Here is a 21,826-nt window from a genome sequence, read left to right on the forward strand (position 1 = left end):
CTACGCAGTCGTGCCCTGGAGCGACTATGGCGCAAAACAAAATCCCAACAAGCTTTCACCTGCTACAAATCTGCCTTCCGCACCTACACCTCCTCCCTCCACGCAGCCAAACAAGCCTACTTCCTGACCCTCATCAAGGCCCTCTCCTCCAATCCTCGCCGACTCTTCTCCACCTTCAACTCTCTACTCTCTCCACCCCCACCTCCACCCAGCACCTCACTCACCGCCCTTGAGATTGCCAATCACTTCAAAAACAAGATTGACACAATTCGCAAGGACATTGCCGCAACTCACACCCCCTCTCAACCCGTCCCCTCTCACACAGCTACCCCCTCATCCCCCCTCCCCCTCGACATTAGTGACTTCGTCACTGCTCAAACTCCCTCCAACCCCGTTCCCCCTCACTCAGCTACCCCCTCATCACCCCTCTCCCACGGCCCCACCACTGCTCTGACCTCCACTCCCACCCCACCCTACATTCCTCATACTGAAGCTCCCCCAACACTCCACACCTTTGACCTTACTACCATCGAGGAAGTCTCCAAGATCCTCTGTGATGCCCGCCTCACCACCTGCCCCCTCGACCCTATCCCCTCACAATTCCTACGACCTCCCTCCCCCTCCATCCTACGCTCCCTCACCCACATCTTTAATTTCTCCCTCTCCTCCGGCACTTTCCCCTCCCCACTGAAGCATGCACACATCACCCCCATACTTAAAAAGCCCTCCCTGGACCCCAATGACCCGAACAACCTCAGACCCATCTCCCTGCTCCCACTTACATCTAAACTCCTCGAGCGCCTCGTCTACACCCGCCTATGCTCTCACCTCAACAACAACAACCTCCTCGATCCCCTACAGTCTGGCTTCCGCCCCCTACACTCCACCGAAACCGCCTTACTCAAACTCTCCAACGACCTTCTAACCGCCAAAGCTAATGGCCACTATTCAGTGGTCCTACTCCTTGACCTCTCTGCGGCCTTCGACACAGTTGACCACCCCCTCCTCCTCAAAATACTACACTCCCTCGGCCTCAGAGATTCTGCTCTCTCCTGGCTCTCATCCTACCTGTCACAACGCTCTTTCAGCGTTACCTATAATGCTACCACCTCCCCCTCACTCCCCCTCTCTGTTGGGGTCCCTCAAGGCTCTGTCCTTGGGCCCCTTCTCTTCTCCATCTACACCTCCTCCCTTGGCCAACTCATACACTCTCACGGCTTCAACTACCACCTCTATGCCGACGACACACAAATCTATCTCTCAACCCCCCACCTCACCCCCTCGGTCTCTGCCCAAATCACACACCTACTGAGCGACATATCAGATTGGATGTCGCTCCACTTCCTTAAACTGAATCTCTCCAAAAACGAGCTCCTTGTCTTCCCCCCAGCCCGAACCCCACCCCCCATTGACTTCTACATCACATCCAACAACGCCAATATCAAACCCGCTCTGCAGGCCAGAGTACTTGGTGTCATTCTGGACTCCAACCTATCCTTCCAGCCCCAAGTCCAATCTTTAACAAACTCGTGCAGACTCCACCTCCGCAACATCGCCAAAATCCGCACGTTCCTAACCCCAGAAACCACTAAACAGCTCATCCACTCCCTCATCATATCTACCACTCGACTACTGCAACTCCCTCCTCACTGGCCTGCCTCGCCGCTGGCTATCCCCGCTTCAGTCCATCCTGAATACGGCTGCCAGACTCATTCACCTTTCCAACCGCTCCATTTCCGCCACCCCCCTCTGCCAATCCCTCCACTGGCTTCCGATTGCGCAACGGATCAAATTTAAAATCCTAACACTGACATACAAAGCCGTCCACCATACTGCCCCGAACTACATCACTGACCTAATATCCAAGTACCGCCCAGCACGCACACTCCGCTCCTCACAAGACCTCCTTCTCTCTAGTTCCCTGGTCTCCTCCTCCCATGCCCGCCTCCAGGACTTCTCCAGGGTGTCACCCATCCTCTGGAACTCCCTTCCCCAACCCATCAGATTATCACCTACTCTCCTCTCCTTTAGGCGCACCCTGAAAACCCATCTCTTCAGGGAAGCCTACCTCACCCCCTGCTAACTTGCTGACCTCCTCCACTCTTCCTACCACTCCATCCCCCACAGCTATCTCCTCCTGTACCACCATCCCCTCCCTCCTAGATTGTAAGCTCGAAAGAGCAGGGCCCTCGATCCCCTCATGTTTTGCATTGTATTGATATTGTTCTGTCACCTGTTCTGTCCCCCTTTGTAATGTACAGCGCTGAGTGAACTATTGGCGCTTTATAAATACTGTATAATAATAATAATAATAATTAGGGTTGTGTGAGGGAAAATGTTTTGGTTTTATTGCTTAGGAGAGCGTTTTTGAGGAGCCTAAACCCTGGCCTGTGTGGCCTTTGTGGGAGAAGAAGGCCTGTGTGAGGGAAGAAGTTTTGGTTTTATTGCTTAGGAGATAGTATATGAAGGCACAAGACCCTTAGATTAGAGTTGTTTGAGGGAAAAAGTTTTGGTTTTATTGCTTAGAAGAGAGTATTTGAGAGGCCTGAACCCTGGCCTGTGTGAGGGAAGAAGTTTTGGTTTTATTGCTTTGGAGATAGTATATGAAGGCACTAGACCCTTAGATTAGGGCTGTGTGAGGGAAAAAGTATTGGTTATATTGCTTAAGAGAGAGTATTTGAGGGGCCTAAACCCTGGCCTGTGTGGCCTGTGTGGGGGAAGACGTTTTGGTTTTCTTGCTTAGGAGATAGTATATGAAGGCACTAGACCCTTTGATTAGGGCTGTGTGAGGGAAAACGTATTGGTTATATTGCTTAGGAGAGAGTATTTTAGAGGCCTAAACCCTTGGGCTAGCCCTGTGTGGGGGAAGAAGTTTTGGTTTTATTGCTTAGAAAAGAATGTGAATAATAAGTCTTGTTAGAACCTGTGTTGGGTTTTTATTGCTTAAGAAAGAGTATGTGATGGATCCGGACCTTTTAGATTAGAGCTCTGTGAGTGAAGTCTTGGTTTTATTGCTTAGGAGAGTGTGAGAAGGCTCTGAACCCTTAAATTATGGCTCTCTGAAAGAACAAGTCTTGATTTTATTGCATAGGAAAGAATATGTGATGGTGCTGGACCCATAGCTTAGGGCTATGTGATAGAAAAAGTCTTGGATTTATTGCTAAGGAGGGAGTGTTTGAAGGCTCTGGACAATAAGATTAGGGTTGTGTGAGAGAAGAATTCTTGGTTTTAGTGCTCAAGAGAGTGTTTGAAGGCTCTGGACCAATAAGATTGTGCTGTGTGAGAGAAGACGTATTGGTTTTATTTCTTAAGAGAGAGTATGTGAAGGCCCTAAACCCCTTAGATGAGGACTGTGTGAGAGAAGAACTCTGTGTAGGCTCTGGACCCTTAGAGTTGTGTGTGAGAAGAAGTCTTGTTAGAACATGTGTTGTGTTTTTATTGCTTAGGCTAGAGCAGTGGTGGGCAACCTTTTTTTTCAACTGAGCCAAATCTCGCCAAAACCACGATTGAAATTTATTTTGAGAGCCACATTTTTAAAACTGAAAATACATCCCCCATATAGTAATTCATCCCCCATAGTAATTCATCCCCCATAGTAATTCATCCCCCATATAGTAATTCATCCCCCATATAGTAATTCATCCCCCATAGTAATTCATCCCCCATATAGTAATTCATCCCCCATAGTAATTTATCCCCCATATAGTAATTCATCCCCCATAGTAATTCATCCCCCATATAGTAATTCATCCCCCATATAGTAATTTAATCCCCCATATAGTAATTCATCCCCCATAGTAATTCATCCCCCATATAGTAATTCATCCCCCATAGTAATTCATCCCCCCTATAGTAATTCATTCCCCATATTGTGTCAATTCACTTACCTTTGCTCCGCGCGTTCCTCTCGCCGTGTTCCCGCGCCGTTCCGGTCTTCAGGGCGGACTGTGAGAGGAGAGGAGTTCGTCACGCTGCCTCGCCTACATCCTGACAGCCAATGTTTGCCACGCTCCGCGGGCCGGATTAAAAGGTCCGCCGGGCCGTAGTTTGCCCATTGCTGGGCTAGCTGCAGAGTCCTGACTTTTGGGGCGGCCGCCCGAGAGGAGGGAGGGGAGCGGGCGCCCGGCACACAGAAGAGCCGCATTAAAGTGTGTAAAGAGCCGCATGTGGCTCGCGAGCTGCAGCTTGCCGACCACTGGGCTAGAGTGTGTGAAGGCTCAGGAAACGTAGACTAGAAGTGTGTGAAAAAAGAAGTCTTGTTTTTTTTATTAGGATAAAGTATGTAGGCCCTGGATCCTAAGGCTAGGTCTGTGTGAGAGAAGATTTCTTCTTAGAACCTTTGTTGGGTTTTTATTTCTTAGGAGTGAGTGTATGAAGGCTCTGAACCCTTAGATTATGGTTATGTGGGAGAAGAAATCTGCTTAGAATCTTTGTTGGGTTTTTATTTCTTAGGAGAGCGTGTGTGAAGGTTCACAAAACTTATATTACGACTGTGTGAGAGAAGAAGTCTTACATTTATTTCTTAGAAGAGACTGTAGGAAGGCTCTGGGCCACTATATTAGGGGTTATATGAGGGAAGAAGTTTTGATTTTATTGCTTAGGAGATAGTATATGAAGGCACAAGACCCTTAGATTAAGAGTTGTGGGAGGGATGAAGTCTTAGTTGTTTTGCTTAGGCCAGTGGTGGGCAACCTTTTTTTTCAGCTGAGCCAAATCTCGCCAAAACCACGATTGAAATTTATTTTGAGAGCCACATTTTTAAAACTGAAAATACATCCCCCATATAGTAATTCATCCCCCATATAGTAATTCATCCCCCCTAGTAATTCATCCCCCATATAGTAATTCATCCCCCATAGTAATTCATCCCCCATATAGTAATTCATCCCCCATAGTAATTCATCCCCCATATAGTAATTCATCCCCCATAGTAATTCATCCCCCATATAATTCATCCCCCCATATAGTAATTCATCCCCAATATAGTAATTCATCCCCCATAGTAATTCATCCCCCATAGTAATTCATCCCCCATAGTATCCCCCATAGTAATTCATCCCCCATAGTAATTCATCCCCCATAGTAATTCATCCCCCATATAGTAATTCATCCCCCATAGTAATTCATCCCCCATAGTAATTCATCCCCCATATAGTAATTCATCCCCCATATAGTAATTCATCCCCCATAGTAATTCATCCCCCCATATAGTAATTCATCCCCCCTATAGTAATTCATCCCCCATAGTAATTCATCCCCCATATAGTAATTCATCCCCCATATAGTAATTCATCCCCCATATAGTAATTCATCCCCCATAGTAATTAATCCCCCATATAGTAATTCATCCCCCATAGTAATTCATCCCCCATATAGTAATTCATCCCCCCATATAGTAATTCATCCCCCATATAGTAATTCATCCCCCATATAGTAATTCATCCCCCATAGTAATTCATCCCCCATATAGTAATTCATCCCCCATAGTAATTCATCCCCCATAGTAATTCATCCCCCATATAGTAATTCATCCCCCATAGTAATTCATCCCCCATAGTAATGCATCCCCCATATAGTAATTCATCTCCCATAGTAATTCATCCCCCATACTAATTCATCCCCCATATAGTAATTCATCCCCCATATAGTAATTCATCCCCCCTATAGTGTCAATTCACTTTCCTTTGCTTCGCGCGTTCCTCTCGCCGTGTTCCCGCGCCGTTCCGGTCTTCAGGGCGGACTGTGAGAGGAGAGGAGTTCGTCACGCTGCCCCGCCTACATCCTGACAGCCAATGTTTGCCACGCTCCGCGGGCCGGATTAAAAGTCCTGACTTTTGGGGCAGCCGCCCGAGAGGAGGGAGGTGAGTGGGCGCCCGGCATACAGAAGAGCCGCATTAGAGTGTGTAAAGAGCCGCATGTGGCTCGCGAGCCGCGGCTTGCCGACCACTGGCTTAGGAGAAACACTACCCGTTGTCTTCTATGGGACGGTCGGATAGAAACGGACTGCCTGTCCATTTCCATCCGACTGCCATCCGATGTGATCCACCAGATGGATGTAGAACAAATCGCTATCCGTCTGTTTATGGTGTATAGGGAACGGATCACCATCCGTCTGTTTTTGGCGTATAGGATTGGATTTGATGCGGACACTTGTCCGCTGGCACCCGCCAGTCCTTAGAGGTCTATGGATGGTCTGATCAGGTCCGCCTGAAAAGCTGACAGGAGGACCCGATCAGACCGTCAGTTTGAAAGGGGCCTTTTGCATACAGGATCGGATGCTGGTGGGTATCAGCAGACACCTGTCCGCTGACACCCGCCAGTCCATAGAGGTCTGTGGATGGTCCAATCGGGTCTGCCTGAAAAACTGACAGGAGGACCCGATCGGACCGTCAGTTTGAAAGGGACCTTTGGCATACAGGATCGAATCGGATGCTGGTGGGTGTCAGCAGACACTTGTCCACTGACACCCACCGGTCCAAAGAGGTCTATGAATGGTCCAATCGGGTCCACCTGAAAAACTGACAGACGGACCCGACCGCCAGTGTGAAAGGGGCCTAAGAGAGAATATATGAAGGCTCTGGATCCTATGATCAGGGTAGTGTGAGAGAAGAAATCCTGTTAGAACCTTTGTTGGGTTTTGTTGCTCAGATGAGAGTATGTGATGGCTGTAGAACCTTAGATCAGAGCAGTGTGAGAGAAGACATCTTGTTAGAACCTTTGTTGGGTTTTGTTGCTCAGATGAGAGTACGTGAGAGCTGTAGAACCTTAGATCAGAGCAGTGTGAGAGAAGACATCTTGGTCTATTGCTTAGGAGAACGTATGTGAAGGCTCTGGACTCTTAGGTTAGGGTTGTGTGACAGAATAAATCTTATTAGAACCTTTGATGGATTTTCAATGCTTGGTTTTGAAGGCTCTGGACCCTTAGTTTAGGGCTGTGTTAAAGAGTCTTGTTGATCAAACCAATTTGTAAACTTCTTGTTAAGTGAACAGGACAACCAAGTGTCCTTCCATTAGTAAATCAAATATTTAATGATAGGCATACTAAAACAAAAATACAGACTGAACTCACAGGCTGCAATTTGGCCCTTTTTTGAGGGCAATCATCAGTAAGCCAATACATTTCACCAGAAAAATGTGATGGGAAATCTTCCAGTGGAGACACCTTTTCCATTGACAACTGTCTACGAGGGAATTTCCCCTCACTTTGGGCAAAACTACTATCTCTTCCTGGACACAGACAGTCAAAGAAACAAAAACTAACGAGGGTTTGACTATTCCCTGCAATAACAAATGAAAAGTTGATTAATAAATGGAGGTTTCTGATCATTCTGTGAAAGTTTACCACTGATGAGATACCTTTTGGAAGTTCTTCATTTTGTGACTTTAAGGCCTCATGCACATTTGATAGCCTAAAAACACCAGAACTCCTAGCAGGAAAAACAAAAAACGTGTGTTTTACTGCTCATTTATGTTTTTCAACGTTAGCATTTAAAGGCAGTTTTTATTTCCAAACACTCCCCTCAGCTCATTTTTGACTCATAAATGACTGCAGTACATTGCAAAACATTATTTATTTCCATAAATATATATAGATAGATACCAAAATTGTTTAAAATAATTAATAAAATAAAAAAGCTGGTTTCTATGCAGAGCTGCATCAGATTTTGCACTTTCCAGTTGTAATAAATCAACCTCATAGGCTAATTTAGAGGGGTGCTTAGAGATGGAGAAAAAAAAAAGCTCACCTATAGAAGCAGCTTTTGAGCTACAGTGTGCATGAGTCCTAAAAACTTTGATATGAAAAAAATGTAGGTATTTATTATGATTAATTTATTTATTAAATTATTTATTTATTATGTGAAATTATGTATTTATTATTTTGATAAATTATTTATGTATTTAGATATTTATTATGTGAAATTATTAATTTAATATGATCATGATTTATTTATTTATTTTATTAATTTATTATGATTATGATTAAATTATTTTTTTATTCATTCATTTATTATTATGTGAAAATATGTATTATTATGGTAAGTGATTTATTTATTTTTCTGTGAAATCATTTGTTTATTATGATTCATTTATTTATTATTATGTGATATTATTCATTTAATATGATCATGATTTATTTATTTATTTTGTTCATTTATTATGATTATGAGTCAATTATTTTTTTATTCATTCATTTATTATTATGTGAAAATATTTATTATTATGGTAGGTGATTCATTTATTTTTTCTGTGAAATCATCATTTGTTTATTATGATTCATTTCCTTATTATTTTATTATTATGTGATATTATTCTTTTATTATGACTCAATTAATTTTTTTATTTATTATGTGATATTATTTAATAATTTATGCATTTATTATTATGGTAAATTATGTATTTATTTTTTCTGTTAAATTATTATTTTATTATGATTCATTTATGTATTTATTTTTTATTATGTGACATTTATTTTTCCACCCAATTCATTTATTTAGTTAAACTTTTCGAGTTGTAAAATTGCTTCTTCTTTATGTAACTCTTCTCTCCTTCAACAGCCATTTTAGATTTTCACATCTTCCCCCGAGACACGACTCTAGAAGAAGGTGGCGTGGCTAGATTTCAGTGTCAGATCCGTGGAGTGCCGGAACCACAGATTATATGGCAACGAAATGGGGAATTGATAGACACTAAGCACCCAAGGTAAATGGGATGAAGTCCTCTCTAGTATTTATTTTTGAACCTATCAGTACAGTAGTGGTAGATAGTTCTACCATGTTAGCTATTGATTGATGCAGAAAGGTTGGAGATCGAGTGAAAACCTTTATTGGCTAACTTAAGTTTTTAAACACTGGGACATTTTTAAATTTTTTTTCATGCTTTAAAATATGCAGTTTTTGCTAGAAATTACTGTAAACCCCACAAAAGTATATATTATCTGTAAGCAAATATGGAGTTGCAAATTTTTATTTTATATAAGTTTGTGCAGTTGTTTATCAAACACCTATTTTCAGGAAAAAGACATTAAAATTAATTTGAGTATAAACACACACAATATTATACCAATTTTTTTTTTTTTAAATATAAAAGATTGGGTTGCGTCATGTTAACAGTTACCAATAAAATGGTAGCAGTTGCAGTTTTATATCTAGTATAATAAGTGTTTCTCAAATCTATATTTTGAGTAAGAAAAACATCAAAATGCTTTTTTTCCCTGCAAAATTATTATTTTATTATGATTATGATTCGTTCATTTATTTATTTTATTTTTATTATGTGACATAATTCATTTATTTTATATAAGTTTGTGCAGTTATTTATCAAACACCTATTTTCAGGAAAAATACAATAAAATTAATTTTAGTATAAACACACACAATATTATACCAATTTTTATTTTTTTTTAAATATAAAAGATTGGGTTGCGTCATGTTAATAGTTACCAATAAAATGGTAGCAGTTGCAATTTTATATCTAGTACAATAAGTGTTTCTCAAATGTATATTTTCAGTAAGAAATGAATTTTGGTGCTCGCAAACACAATATAATAATTTTGGGTAAAATATAAAAGATGGGGTCGCATAGATACCCAATATGTCAAGCCTTAAATTTGGGCACACCAGTGAAATCACAAAAAACTATGGTGCCCAAAAATTCTCCATACGTGATGTTTTAAAAGCCCTCACAGGCTATCAGTTTAGAGTTGACTGAGAATCATGGGCGTAGAACCCTCAGGGAAGAAAAATATATTTGAAATATATTTTAAAAATATTCTTCCCAAATATATTGACACATATTTGAAATACTACAATTTTGGTCGTATTCAATACATTTAAAAAAAAAAATTATATATATATATATATATATATATATATATACTGCATGTTGAAATGCGTTTTTTATATATTACAAAATATATGAAAAATATATTTTTTTTAAATTTTGAAATATAAAAGATTGGGTTGCGTCATGTTAATAGATACCAATAAAATGGTAGCAGTTGCAATTTTATATCTAGTACAATAAGTGTTTCTCAAATTTATATTTTCATAAATAAATACATTTTTGTGCTCGCAAACACAATATAATAATTTTGGGTAAAATATAAAAAATGGGGTTGCATAGATACCCAGTATGTCAAGCCTTAAAATTGGGCACACCAGTGAAATCACAAAAAACTATGGTACCAAAAATTCTCCATAGGTGATGTTTTAAAAGCTTTCACAGGCTATCAGTTTAGAGTTGACTGAGAATCATGGGCGTAGAACCCACATGGAAGAAAAATATATTTGAAATATATATGAAAAATATTCTTCCCAAATATATTGACATATATTTGAAATACTACAATTTTGTTCGTATTCAATATATTTAAAAATAAATAAATATATATATATACTGCATGTTGAAATGCATTTTTTATATATTACAAAATATATGAAAAATATTTTTTAAAAAAATTTTAAAATATAAAAGTTTGGGTTGCGTCATGTTAATAGATACCAATAAAATGGTAGCAGTTGCAATTTTATATCTAGTACAATAAGTGTTTCTCAAATGTATATTTTCAGTAAGAAATGAATTTTGGTGCTCGAAAACACAATATAATAATTTTGGGTAAGATATAAAAGATGGGGTTGCATAGATACCCAGTATGTCAAGCCTTAAAATTGGGCACACCAGTGAAATCACAAAAAACTATGGTGCCCAAAAATTCTCCATAGGTGATGTTTTAAAATCCTTCACAGGCTATCAGTTTAGAGTTGACTGAGAATCATGGGCGTAGAACCCACATGGAAGAAAAATATATTTGAAATATATTTTAAAAATATTCTTCCCAAATATATTGACACATATTTGAAATACTACAATTTTGGTCGTATTCAATACATTTAAAAAAAAAATTATATATATATATATATATATATACAGTCATGGCCGAAATTGTTGGCACCCTTGATATTTTTCCTGAAAATCAAGTATTTCACACAAAAAAGGTATTGCATTAACACATGTTTTGCTATACACATGTTTATTCCCTTTGTATGTATTGGAACAAATATAAAACAGAGGCAGAAAAGCAAATATGACATAATGTCACACAAAACCCCAAAAATGGGCTGGACAAAAGTATTGGCACCCTTAACTTAATATTTGGTTGCACACCCTTTGGAAAACATAACTGAAATCAGTCGCTTCCTATAACCATCAATAAGCTTCTGACACCTCTCACCCGGAATTTTGGACCACTCTTCCTTTGCAAACAGCTCCAGGTCTCTCTTATTGGAAGGACACCTTTTCCCAACAGCAATTTTAAGATCTCTCCACAGGTGTTCAATGGGATTTAGATCTGGGCTCATTGCTGGCCACTTCAGAACTCTCCAGCGCTTCTTTGCCATCCATTTCTGAGTGCTTTTTGACGTATGTTTGGGGTCATTGTCCTGCTGGAAGACCCAGGATCTTGGACGCAAACCCAGCTTTCTGACACTGGGCCCTACAGTGCGACCCAAAATCCTTTGGTAATCCTCAGATTTCATGATGCCTTGCACACAGTCAAGGCACCCAGTGCCAGAGGCAGCAAAACAACCCCAAAACATCATTGAACCTCCACCATATTTTACCATAGGTACTGTGTTTTGTTCTTTGTAGGCCTCATTCCGTTTTCGGTAAACAGTAGAATGATGTGCTTTACCGAAAAGCTCTATCTTGGTCTCATCTGTCCACAAGACGTTTTCCCAGAAGGCTTTTGGCTTACTCAAGTACATTTTGGCAAACTGTAGTCTTGCTTTTTTATGTCTCTGTGTCAGCAGTGGGGTCCTCCTGGGTCTCCTGCCATAGCGTTTCATTTCATTTAAATGTCGACGGATAGTTCGCGCTGACACTGATGCTCCCTGAGCCTGCAGGACAGCTTGAATGTCTTTGGAACATGTTTGGGGCTGCTTATCCACCATCCGGACTATTCTGCGTTGCAATCTTTCATCAATTTTCCTCATCCGTCCACGACCAGGGAGATTAGCTACAGTGCCATGGGTTGCAAACTTCTTGATAATGTTGCGCACTGTGGACAAAGGCAAATCTAGTTCTCTGGAGATGGACTTGTAACCTTGAGATTGTTGATATTTTGCAACAATTTTGGTTCTCAGGTCCTCAGACAGTTCTCGTCTCCTCTTTCTGTTGTCCATGCTTAGTGTGGCACAGACAGACACACAATGCAAAGGTTAAGTGAACGTCTCTCCTTTTTATCTGCTTTCAGGTGTGATTTCTATATTGCCCACACCTGTTACTTGCCCCAGGTGAGTTTACAGGAGCATCACATGCTTGTAACATTCTTATTTATCCGCAGTTGTGAAAGGGTGCCAATACTTTTGTCCAGCCCATTTTTGGAGGTTTGTGTGACATTATGTCGAATTTGCTTTCTTTCCTCCCTTTTTTTGTTTTGTCCCAATACACACAAAGGGAATAAACATGTGTATAGCAAAACATGTGTTAATGCAATACGTTTCGTGAGAAATACATGATTTCCTGGAGAAATATCAAGGGTGCCAACAATTTCGGCCATGACTGTATATATACACACTGCATGTTGAAATGCATTTTTTTATATATTACAAAATATATGAAAAATGTTTTTTTTTTAAATTTTGAAATATAAAAGATTGGGTTGCGTCATGTTAATAGATACCAATAAAATGGTAGCAGTTGCAATTTTATATCTAGTACAATAAGTGTTTCTCAAATTTATATTTTCAGAAATAAATGAATTTTGGTGCTCGCAAACACAATATAATAATTTTGGGTAAAATATAAAAGATGGGGTTGCATAGATACCCAATATGTCAAGCCTTAGAATTGGGCACACCAGTGAAATCACAAAAATCTATGGTACCAAAAATTCTCCATAAGTGACGTTTTAAAAGCCTTCACAGGCTATCAGTTTAGAGTTGACTGAGAATCATGAGCGTAGAACCCACATGGAAGAAAAATCTATTTGAAATCTATTTTAAAAATATTCTTCCCAAATATATTGACACATATTTGAAATACTACAATTTTGGTTGTATTCAATACATTTAAAAAAAAAAATATTATATATATATATATATATATATATATATATATATATATTTATACACTGCATGTTGAAATGCATTTTTTAATATATTACAAAATATATGAAAAATATTTTTTTAAAAAAAATCGAAATATAAAAGATTGGGTTGCGTCATGTTAATAGATACCAATAAAATGGTAGCAGTTACAATTTTATATCTAGTCAATAAGTGTTTCTCAAATTTATATTTTCAGAAATCAATGAATTTTGGTGCTCGCAAACACAACATAATAATTTTGGGTAAAATATAAAAGATGGGGTTGCATAGATACCCAGTATGTCAAGCCTTAGAATTGGGCACACCAGTGAAATCACAAAAATCTATGTTACCAAAAATTCTCCATAGGTGACGTTTTAAAAGCCTTCACAGGCTATCAGTTTAGAGTTGACTGAGAATAATGAGCGTAGAACCCACATGGAAGAAAAATATATTTGAAATATATTTGAAAAATATTCTTCCCAAATATATTGACATATATTTGAAATACTAAAATTTTGGTCGTATTCAATACATTAACAAATAAATTAAAAAAAAAAATAAAAATATATATATATATATATAATTATTATTATTATACAGGATTTATATATTATTATTATTATTATAATACAGTATTTATGGCGCCAACAGTTTGCTCAGCGCTTTACAATATAACAGGAGACAATGCAGCAACAATACAGTTCAATACAAGAGGGATAGGAGGGCCTGATCCTGGGAGCTTACAATCTAGGAGATTATATATATACTGCATGTTGAAATGCGTTTTTTATATAAATATATGAAAAATATTTAAAATATAAATATATAAATATAAAATATATATAAAATAAAATAAAAATATAAATATAAGAAAAATATTTAAAAAAAATTTTTTAAATGTATTTTTCAGATTTTTTTTAACATATAAAAAAGTAATTTTAACATATATTTTTACGTAAATGCATTCCAAAAATGTAGAATAAATGTATTTTTAAAGACATACAGTATATTTGAAAATGTATTTTTAAAAATATTTTTCATATATTTTATAATAAAAACGCATAATGTACCGGGAATTGTGGATATAGTAATTACTGGCAGGGATCCCCTGACACTTGGAAGTTATTGCAAGGGTTCCTCCATGTGGAAAATGTTAAGAAAATGTTAACTGCTCAGATATGGATCAGAAGAGATGGAAGATACGATTCTTTGAAGGCTGCTTTGATACATAAGGGGTCCCTGTATGACTGCTACTAGGAGTAACTATTTATAAGATATGAATGTCCAGATTGGTCAGATTTGGCCATCTCCATAGATGGCACATAATGTGACACATGGGGTTTGGCACCCCAACAGCCACATATATGGTTGTCTTCCTGTATCTGTGCATTTTCTGAGAATTTCGCCCCTTGTCACTATTGTGTATATTCAGGTTGCCTTTGGATATTAAATGTAAAACTTCTAACCTTCTGTTTTTATGACACACAGATACACCTTGTTGCCCACTGGTGTGCTGCAGATAACTGCCCTTCAAGCTGAAGATGGGGGCACATTCCGCTGTGTGGCCAAAAATGCTGCCGGTATTAAATACAGTCCCGAGGCCACACTGACTGTGACAGGTTTGAGACCCTAAGCATACTATATTGTATACAGTCATGGCCAAAAATATTGTCACCCCTGCATTTCTGTCAGATAGTGCACCTGACTGTGTGCATGGCATTATGAAATCTGAAGACTACCAAAGAATTCTGGGGTGCAATGTAGGACCTGGTGCCAGAAAGTTGGGTCTCCATCAGAGGTCATGGGTCTTCCAGCAGGACAATAACCCAAAGCACATGTCAAAAAGCCCCCAGAAATTGTTATAATAGATAGTGATGTGCATGGGATTATGAAATCTGAAGACTACCATAGAATTTTGGGGTGCAATGTAGGACCCGGTGCTAGAAAGTTTTGTCTCTGTCAGAGGTCATGAGTCTTTCAGCAGGACAATGACCCAAAGCACACATCACAGAGCCCCCAGAAATGGTTATAATAGATAATCATGTGCATGGCATTATGAAATCTGAAGACTACCAAAGAATTTTGGGGTGCAATGTAGGACCAGGTGCCAGAAAGTTGGTTCTCCATCAGAGGTCATGAGTCTTCCAGCAGGACAATGACCCAAAGCACACGTTAAAAAGCCCCCCAGAAATGGTTATAATAGATAGTCATGTGCATGGCATTATGAAATCTGAAGACTACCATAGAATTCTGGGGAGCAATGTAGGACCTGGTGCCAACAAGTTGGGTCTCCGTCAGAGGTCAAGAGTCTTACAGCAGGACAATTACCCAAAGCACACGTCACAGAGCCCCCAGAAATTGTTATAATAGATAGTCATGTGCATGGCTTTATGAAATCTGAAGACTACCAAACAATTCTGGGGTGCAATGTAGGACCCGGTGCTAGAAAGTTTTGTCTCTGTCAGAGGTCATGAGTCTTTCAGCAGGACAATGACCCAAAGCACACGTCACAGAGCCCCCAGAAATTGTTATAATAGATAGTCATGTGCATGGCTTTATGAAATCTGAAGACTACCATAGAATTCTGGGGTGCAATGTAGGACCTGGTGCCAACAAGTTGGGTCTCTGTCAGAGGTCATGAGTCTTACAGCAGGACAATTACCCAAAGCACACGTCACAGAGCCCCCGGAAATTGTTATAATAGATAGTCATGTGCATGGCTTTATGAAATCTGAAGACTACCAAAGAATTCTGGGGTGCAATGTAGGACCTGGTGCCATATGTTGGGTCTCCGTCAGAAGTCAAGAGTCTTACAGCAGGACAATGACCCAAAGCACATGTCAAAAAGCCCCCAGAAATGGTTATAATAGTCATGTGCATGGCATTATGAAATCTGAAGACTACCAAAGAATTTTGGGGTGCAATGTTGGACAAGGTGCCAGAAAGTTGGGTCTCCGTCAGAGGTCATGGGTCTTCCAGTAGGACAATGACCCAAAGCACACGTCAAAAAGCCCCCAGAAATGGTTATAATAGATACAGTCATGTGCATGGCATTATGAAATCTGAAGACTACCATAGAATTCTGGGGTGCAATGTAGGACCCGGTACTAGAAAGTTTTGTCTCTGTCAGAGGTCATGAGTCTTTCAGCAGGACAATGACCCAAAGCACACGTCACGGAGCCCCCAGAAATGGTTTCAGACAAAGCACTGGAGAGCACTGAACTGGTTCCAGATCTCAATCCCATAGAGCTCCTGTGGAGAGATCTCAAAACAGCAGCTGGGAAAAGGAACCCTTCCAATCTGAGAGACCTGGAGCAGTTGGTGAAAGAAGAGCGATCCAAAATTCCAGTAGAGAGGTGGAAGAAACTCACTGATGGTGACAAAAAGCAATTGATTTCAGCTATTTTTTCCAAGGGGTGTGCAACCAAATATTAAATTGAGGGTGCCAGTAATTTTCTCCAGTCCATTTTTGGGGTTTTGCATGTATCAGATTTGGCTTTTTGTTTCTCCAGTTTTTTGTGTCATACCGATACAAACCAAAGAAATAAACATGAGAATGTCAAAACATTTGTAAGTGCAACAACATTCTGGGCGAAGTGGTGCGTTATCTGCCAGGAATGCACAGGGGGGGGGGGGGGATAAGATTTTTGGCCATGACTGTATCTATTATAACAAAGTAGAAGGCTGTGTGTTGTCTATGAATATAGGACCATAATGGTATTGATATTATGTTCTGCAGGTCCTCATTACACTGGATACAAGGATCCGATGATTCTAGCTGGTCCTGAGAACCTTACTAAGACTGTTCATCAGACAGCAATTCTTGAGTGTATGGCTACTGGAAACCCTCGGCCAATTGTTTCCTGGAGCCGTCTTGGTAAGTTATGGAAATGTAGTTGGACCTTCCAGTGAAATAGTCATGTCTGGTATCTTTATAGTGTGCTATGGACACCACCTGATGGGTTTGTTGAAGGGACAGTACACTTAAAGTGGTTTAACCACTGCATGTCCAGACCAGGGGTGGACTGACAACTCATGGGGCCCCCGGGCAATAGGGGAGCATGGGGCCGCTGTGTCCTTGCCCAAACTCAAAAAAGCTTATGAAAAAGGTACCAGGGGCATCTTATGGGGCCCCCTACTGACCCCGGGCCCTCAGGCAGTGTCCAAGTTTCCAAATGGTCAGTCCGCCTCTGGTCTGGACACTTTCACCCCCTTCCAGTTCAGGCCAATTTTCAGCTTTCAGCGCTATTACACTTTGAATGACAATTGCGCGGTCATGCAACACTGTACCCATATGAATTATTTAGCATTTTTTTGAGACAGATAAAACTTTATTTTGGTGGTATTTATTCACCACTGGGATTTTTATTTTTTTTTCTATATAAATGAAGAAGTCCAAAAATTTGGAAAAAAAACGTGTTTTTCTTATAAAATTTTGCAAATAAATAATCTTTCTTCAAAAATCTTGGCCAAAATGTATTCAGCTATCTTTTTAGTAAAAAAAAAAAAAAAAAAATAACCCAAATTAGTTTATAACTAAAAATTATAATTTTTCAAAAATTATTTTTTAAATTTTTATATTATTTATGTTTTTTTTTTTACATACTGTCACCCTAGCAGTACATTGTCACCATGGTGACACTGTACTACTTGTGGGGGGTGATGACATTTTTTTTTGCTTTTTTTACACTGATTGCTTTTGCAATCATAAAGGCTGTAAAAGCAATAATTTCTCCTCCTCTCTGACTGCATTCTTGCAGCCATTGAGAAATTCTGTGTGAGCTGTGATTGGTCACAGCTTGTCACATGGTACAAGACTGTTGTGAATAGCCCTGTACCATGTGATCTCTGTGATCATTCACAGATTTCACAAGTAGTAAGCAATGATGTCAGGAAGTGACATCTTGCTTACTACTGTTCATGTGATCACTGATTGGCCAATCAGGGATCACATGAATCGGGACCTCATACAGAGGTTCCTTACAGCTATCGGAGGACACAGCAGGCACCGGATCACGGTGCCGCGCTCTCCCAGGGAGCGCACACAGGCACTGAATGCGGGTGACATTTTGAAATGTCAACCCGCTTCAGCAGTGCTCCCGTCCAGCCGCTTATAGACATGGGCCGGACAGGAAGTGGTTAAACCTCCAGAAATGAAATATGAACAAAGCATATCCCTCTATAGTGTGTGCCTACCTCAATCCAAAGCACCTAGTGCGAGTTCTGTCTGCTCTCTCATTCCTCTTCTATCTGCATGAGTCACTTCTGACAGTCTATTCTGACACCAAACCATCCCAGATGGCCCCCCCAAACCCAGATGGCCCTACCCCCCGTACAGCACTTAGCAGGTGATTGACAGCCTCATCTGTGCATGTTTCGCTATGAGACTGTGTAAAGGTGGGAGTGTCCATTCCCTCCACTCAGGTCTCAGGTTACAATGTAATGCAGTGAGTGAGTGCCTCCTGCCTTCTGGAGCTAAAGAATGCTGTGTAAAATGTGTGCTTTAGGAGACTGTAGAGGAGGCCGTATATAAACAGGTACAACATATGCAGGTATGTAGGAGGATTTGTTTAATCTCTGAGGCTAGTCACTTTAGTGGGTATATGTAAGAGTTTACAACCAAACAAAATAAAGGTGACATTTTGTACATATTGGTGTTGTTTTACTAAAAGCATATAGGCAGTTCACTTTGCAAGAGAAGTTGCACTTTGCAAGGGAATTTTCCCCAGAGCTTTGTGAATGAGGGCAGGCTAGCTTAATGACTTCTCCCAGAGCTAATTGGAGCCAGGAGTGAGCCAACCTTGACTCCAATCAGTGTGATGATATTGGATGCGTTGCTGACAGCTGTCCTGCCCTTAAAAAACACACACCTGTTTTGGGTTTACTGGTTTCAAGAAGCACTGTCTGATGTGAACCATGCCTCGCAGAAAAGAGCTCTCAGAAGACCTACGATCAAGAATTGCTGACTTGCATGAAGCTGAAAAGGGTTACAAAAGTATCTCCAAAAGACTTGATGTTCATGTGTCCACGGTAAGACAGACGGTCTACAAATGGAGAAAGTTTAGCACTGTTGCTACTCTCCCTAGGCGTGGTCGTCCTGTAAAAATGACTGCAAGAGCACAGCGCAGAATGCTGCATGAGGTAAAGAAGAATCCCAGAGTGTCAGCTAAAGACCTACAGAAATCTCTGGCACATGCTAACATTTTTGTTGACACATCTACAATAAGGAAAACATTAAACAAGAATGGAGTACATGGGAGGACACCACGGAGGAAGCCATTGCTGTCCAAAAAGAAGATTGCAGCACATTTGAAGTTTGCAAAAGAGCACCTGGATGTTCCACAGCACTACTGGCAAAATATACTGTGGACAGATGAAACCAAGATTGAGTTGTTTGGGAAGAACACACAACACTATGTGTGGAGAACAAAAGGCACAGCACACCAACATCAAAACCTCATCCCCACTGTGAAACATGGTGGAGGGAGCATCATGGTTTGGGGCTGCTTTGCTGCCTCAGGGCCTGGACGGATTGTTGTCATTGATGGAAAAATGAATTCCAGAGTTTATCAAGACATTTTGCAGGAAAACGTACGATCTGTCTGCCAACTGAAGCTCCGCAGAGGATGGGTGATGCAACAGGACAATGACCCAAAGCATACAAGTAATTCAACAAAACAATGGCTGCAACAGCACAGAATACGCCTTCTGGAGTGGCCCAGTCAGAGTCCTGACCTCAACCCCATTGAAATGCTGTGGCATGAGCTTAAGAGAGCGATTCACACCAGACATCCCAAGAATATTGCTACACTGAAACAGTTTTGTGAAGAAGAGTGGTCCAAAATTACTCCAGATCGTTGTGCAGGTCTGATCTGCAACTACAGGAAACGTTTGGTTGAGGTTATTGCTGCCAAAGGAGGGTCAACCAGTTATTAAGTCCAAAGGTTCACATACTTTTTCCTCCCTGCACTGTGAATGTTTACATGTTATGTGCAGTTAAACCATGGCAACATCTAATGTTTGTGTAGTATTATGTTCAGCAGACTGTGTTCTTCTATTGTTGTGACTTAGATGACGTTCAGAGCACATTTTATGCCCAATTCATGCAAAACTCCACGTAATCCCAAGGGGTTCACATACTTTTTCTTGCAACTGTATATGTGTATATATATATATATATATATATATATTGAATACGGCCAAAATTGTAGTATTTCAAATGTATGTCAATATATTTGGGAAGAATATTTTTTAAATATATTTTTTTTTCCATGTGGGTATTCAGCAGGGCTTCACCCTATTTCCCTTTACTAAGGAAAAATTTCTTTGCAAAGTAAACGGCCTATTTGCCTTTAGTACATCAACCCCAGTGTCTCGTTCCCTATCAGCCCCCAAGACTTTCTTTAACGTGTGTACTCATTCTGCCCATTTTTTTCAACAATGGCCGGGTGTCCTTTTTACAGAACATACCTTTTGGTATTGGTAGCAGTTTACATCTTGTAATTTGGAATAGACCGGGTCAACGCGCAAGACAAAAGGTCATCAGAGGCCAATACCAGGACCTGGAGCCACCATCAATGAACATGAATTTTTTTTCTTTCTTTTCTTGCAGATGGCCGTCCTATTGGTGTGGAAGGGATCCAGGTATTGGGAACGGGGAATCTAATGATATCGGACCTCACTGTACATCACTCTGGAGTCTACGTATGTGCGGCCAACAAGCCGGGAACAAGGGTACGCCGGACGGCACAGGGGAGGCTCGTAGTACAGGGTAAGGGAACGAGGAATGAAATTCATTCATTTTTGCACCTATAGATTTATGATATGTCAAGCAGGACAATAAAATAATACAATAAAAGCCACCTTTACATTTTATCAGTAAAAAAGCCTTGAGTTCCAAGCAAGTGACATGCCTAGTCTGAGAGATGCATCCTGGGAGAATGATGTCATCAGCCTGTAAGAGGGACTTTGCAATTGGCTAGTAATAGAGCCAAAAACACAGGTCTTTGCCCCACTAGACCTCTATCCCACCTGCTTAGGCAGAACCCACAGAGGCGTATCCAGAACCTTCAGGGCCCCAGTGCAAGAAACCATGAAGGACCTCCCTGACCCCCCTCCCTCCAAACTTGGGGTCATTCCCTCTGAACCCGGTGGTGGAACGCCAGGGCCCAGTCGCAAGTGCGACCTTTGTAACCCTAGTAGTTCTGCCACTGGTGTCAGCAGTTTTTTATTTTTGTTGTTTTATTTTTTTTATTAATTTTTACAATTTTTATTTTTTTAAATTAATTTTTATCATTTTATTTTTTTTTACAATTTTATTTTTGAATTATCTTTTACATTTTGTTTTTTAGCAGCTGGGGTGTAAACAGATCTCTGATGTTTCACATTTAAAACAGAAAAAAGAGATTAAGGACACAGCCCTCAATCTCCATCTGTACAGAGCTTCCCGTGTCACAACTGTGTTTACTATGCTTCAGTTATAAATAGACAAAGTCAGCGATCGTACCGATCACTGATTCTGTCCATTCAGAAAAAGAAGGGGCTGGTAAATGACATATTTACTGTCCCCCTCCCCTGCTCTCCATCCTTAAACATCCTCTACAGCAGGGAGAGAGGGGAGGGGGAAAGCTGGTCGAGCTGCAGGGGATGAGCGGGGGCCAGGGAGGGAAGCACACAGGGGCCCAGGGGCAGAAAAAAGAAGTGGAAGCTGCATAGGAGGGGCAGTATATAGAGGAACC

The 21,826-nt window shown here is 40.3% G+C and overlaps 1 protein-coding gene across 1 annotated transcript in view; it reads left to right on the forward strand.

Moving 5' to 3' along the window:
• IGDCC3 (immunoglobulin superfamily DCC subclass member 3) overlaps nucleotides 1-21,826 on the forward strand; it is a 292,665-nt gene that overhangs the window by 179,360 nt on the left and 91,479 nt on the right. The window contains exons 3-6 of the mRNA XM_089660195.1: nucleotides 8,556-8,700; nucleotides 14,577-14,707; nucleotides 16,828-16,965; nucleotides 20,701-20,859. Coding sequence (XP_089516321.1) covers nucleotides 8,556-8,700; nucleotides 14,577-14,707; nucleotides 16,828-16,965; nucleotides 20,701-20,859 — 573 coding nt within the window. The remainder of the gene's footprint in view (nucleotides 1-8,555; nucleotides 8,701-14,576; nucleotides 14,708-16,827; nucleotides 16,966-20,700; nucleotides 20,860-21,826) is intronic.

Source organism: Staurois parvus, unplaced genomic scaffold (genome assembly GCF_062004578.1).
Source record: "Staurois parvus isolate SC_StPar_1 unplaced genomic scaffold, SC_StPar_1.0 ptg001210l, whole genome shotgun sequence".
NCBI classification, from domain to species: domain Eukaryota; kingdom Metazoa; phylum Chordata; class Amphibia; order Anura; family Ranidae; genus Staurois; species Staurois parvus.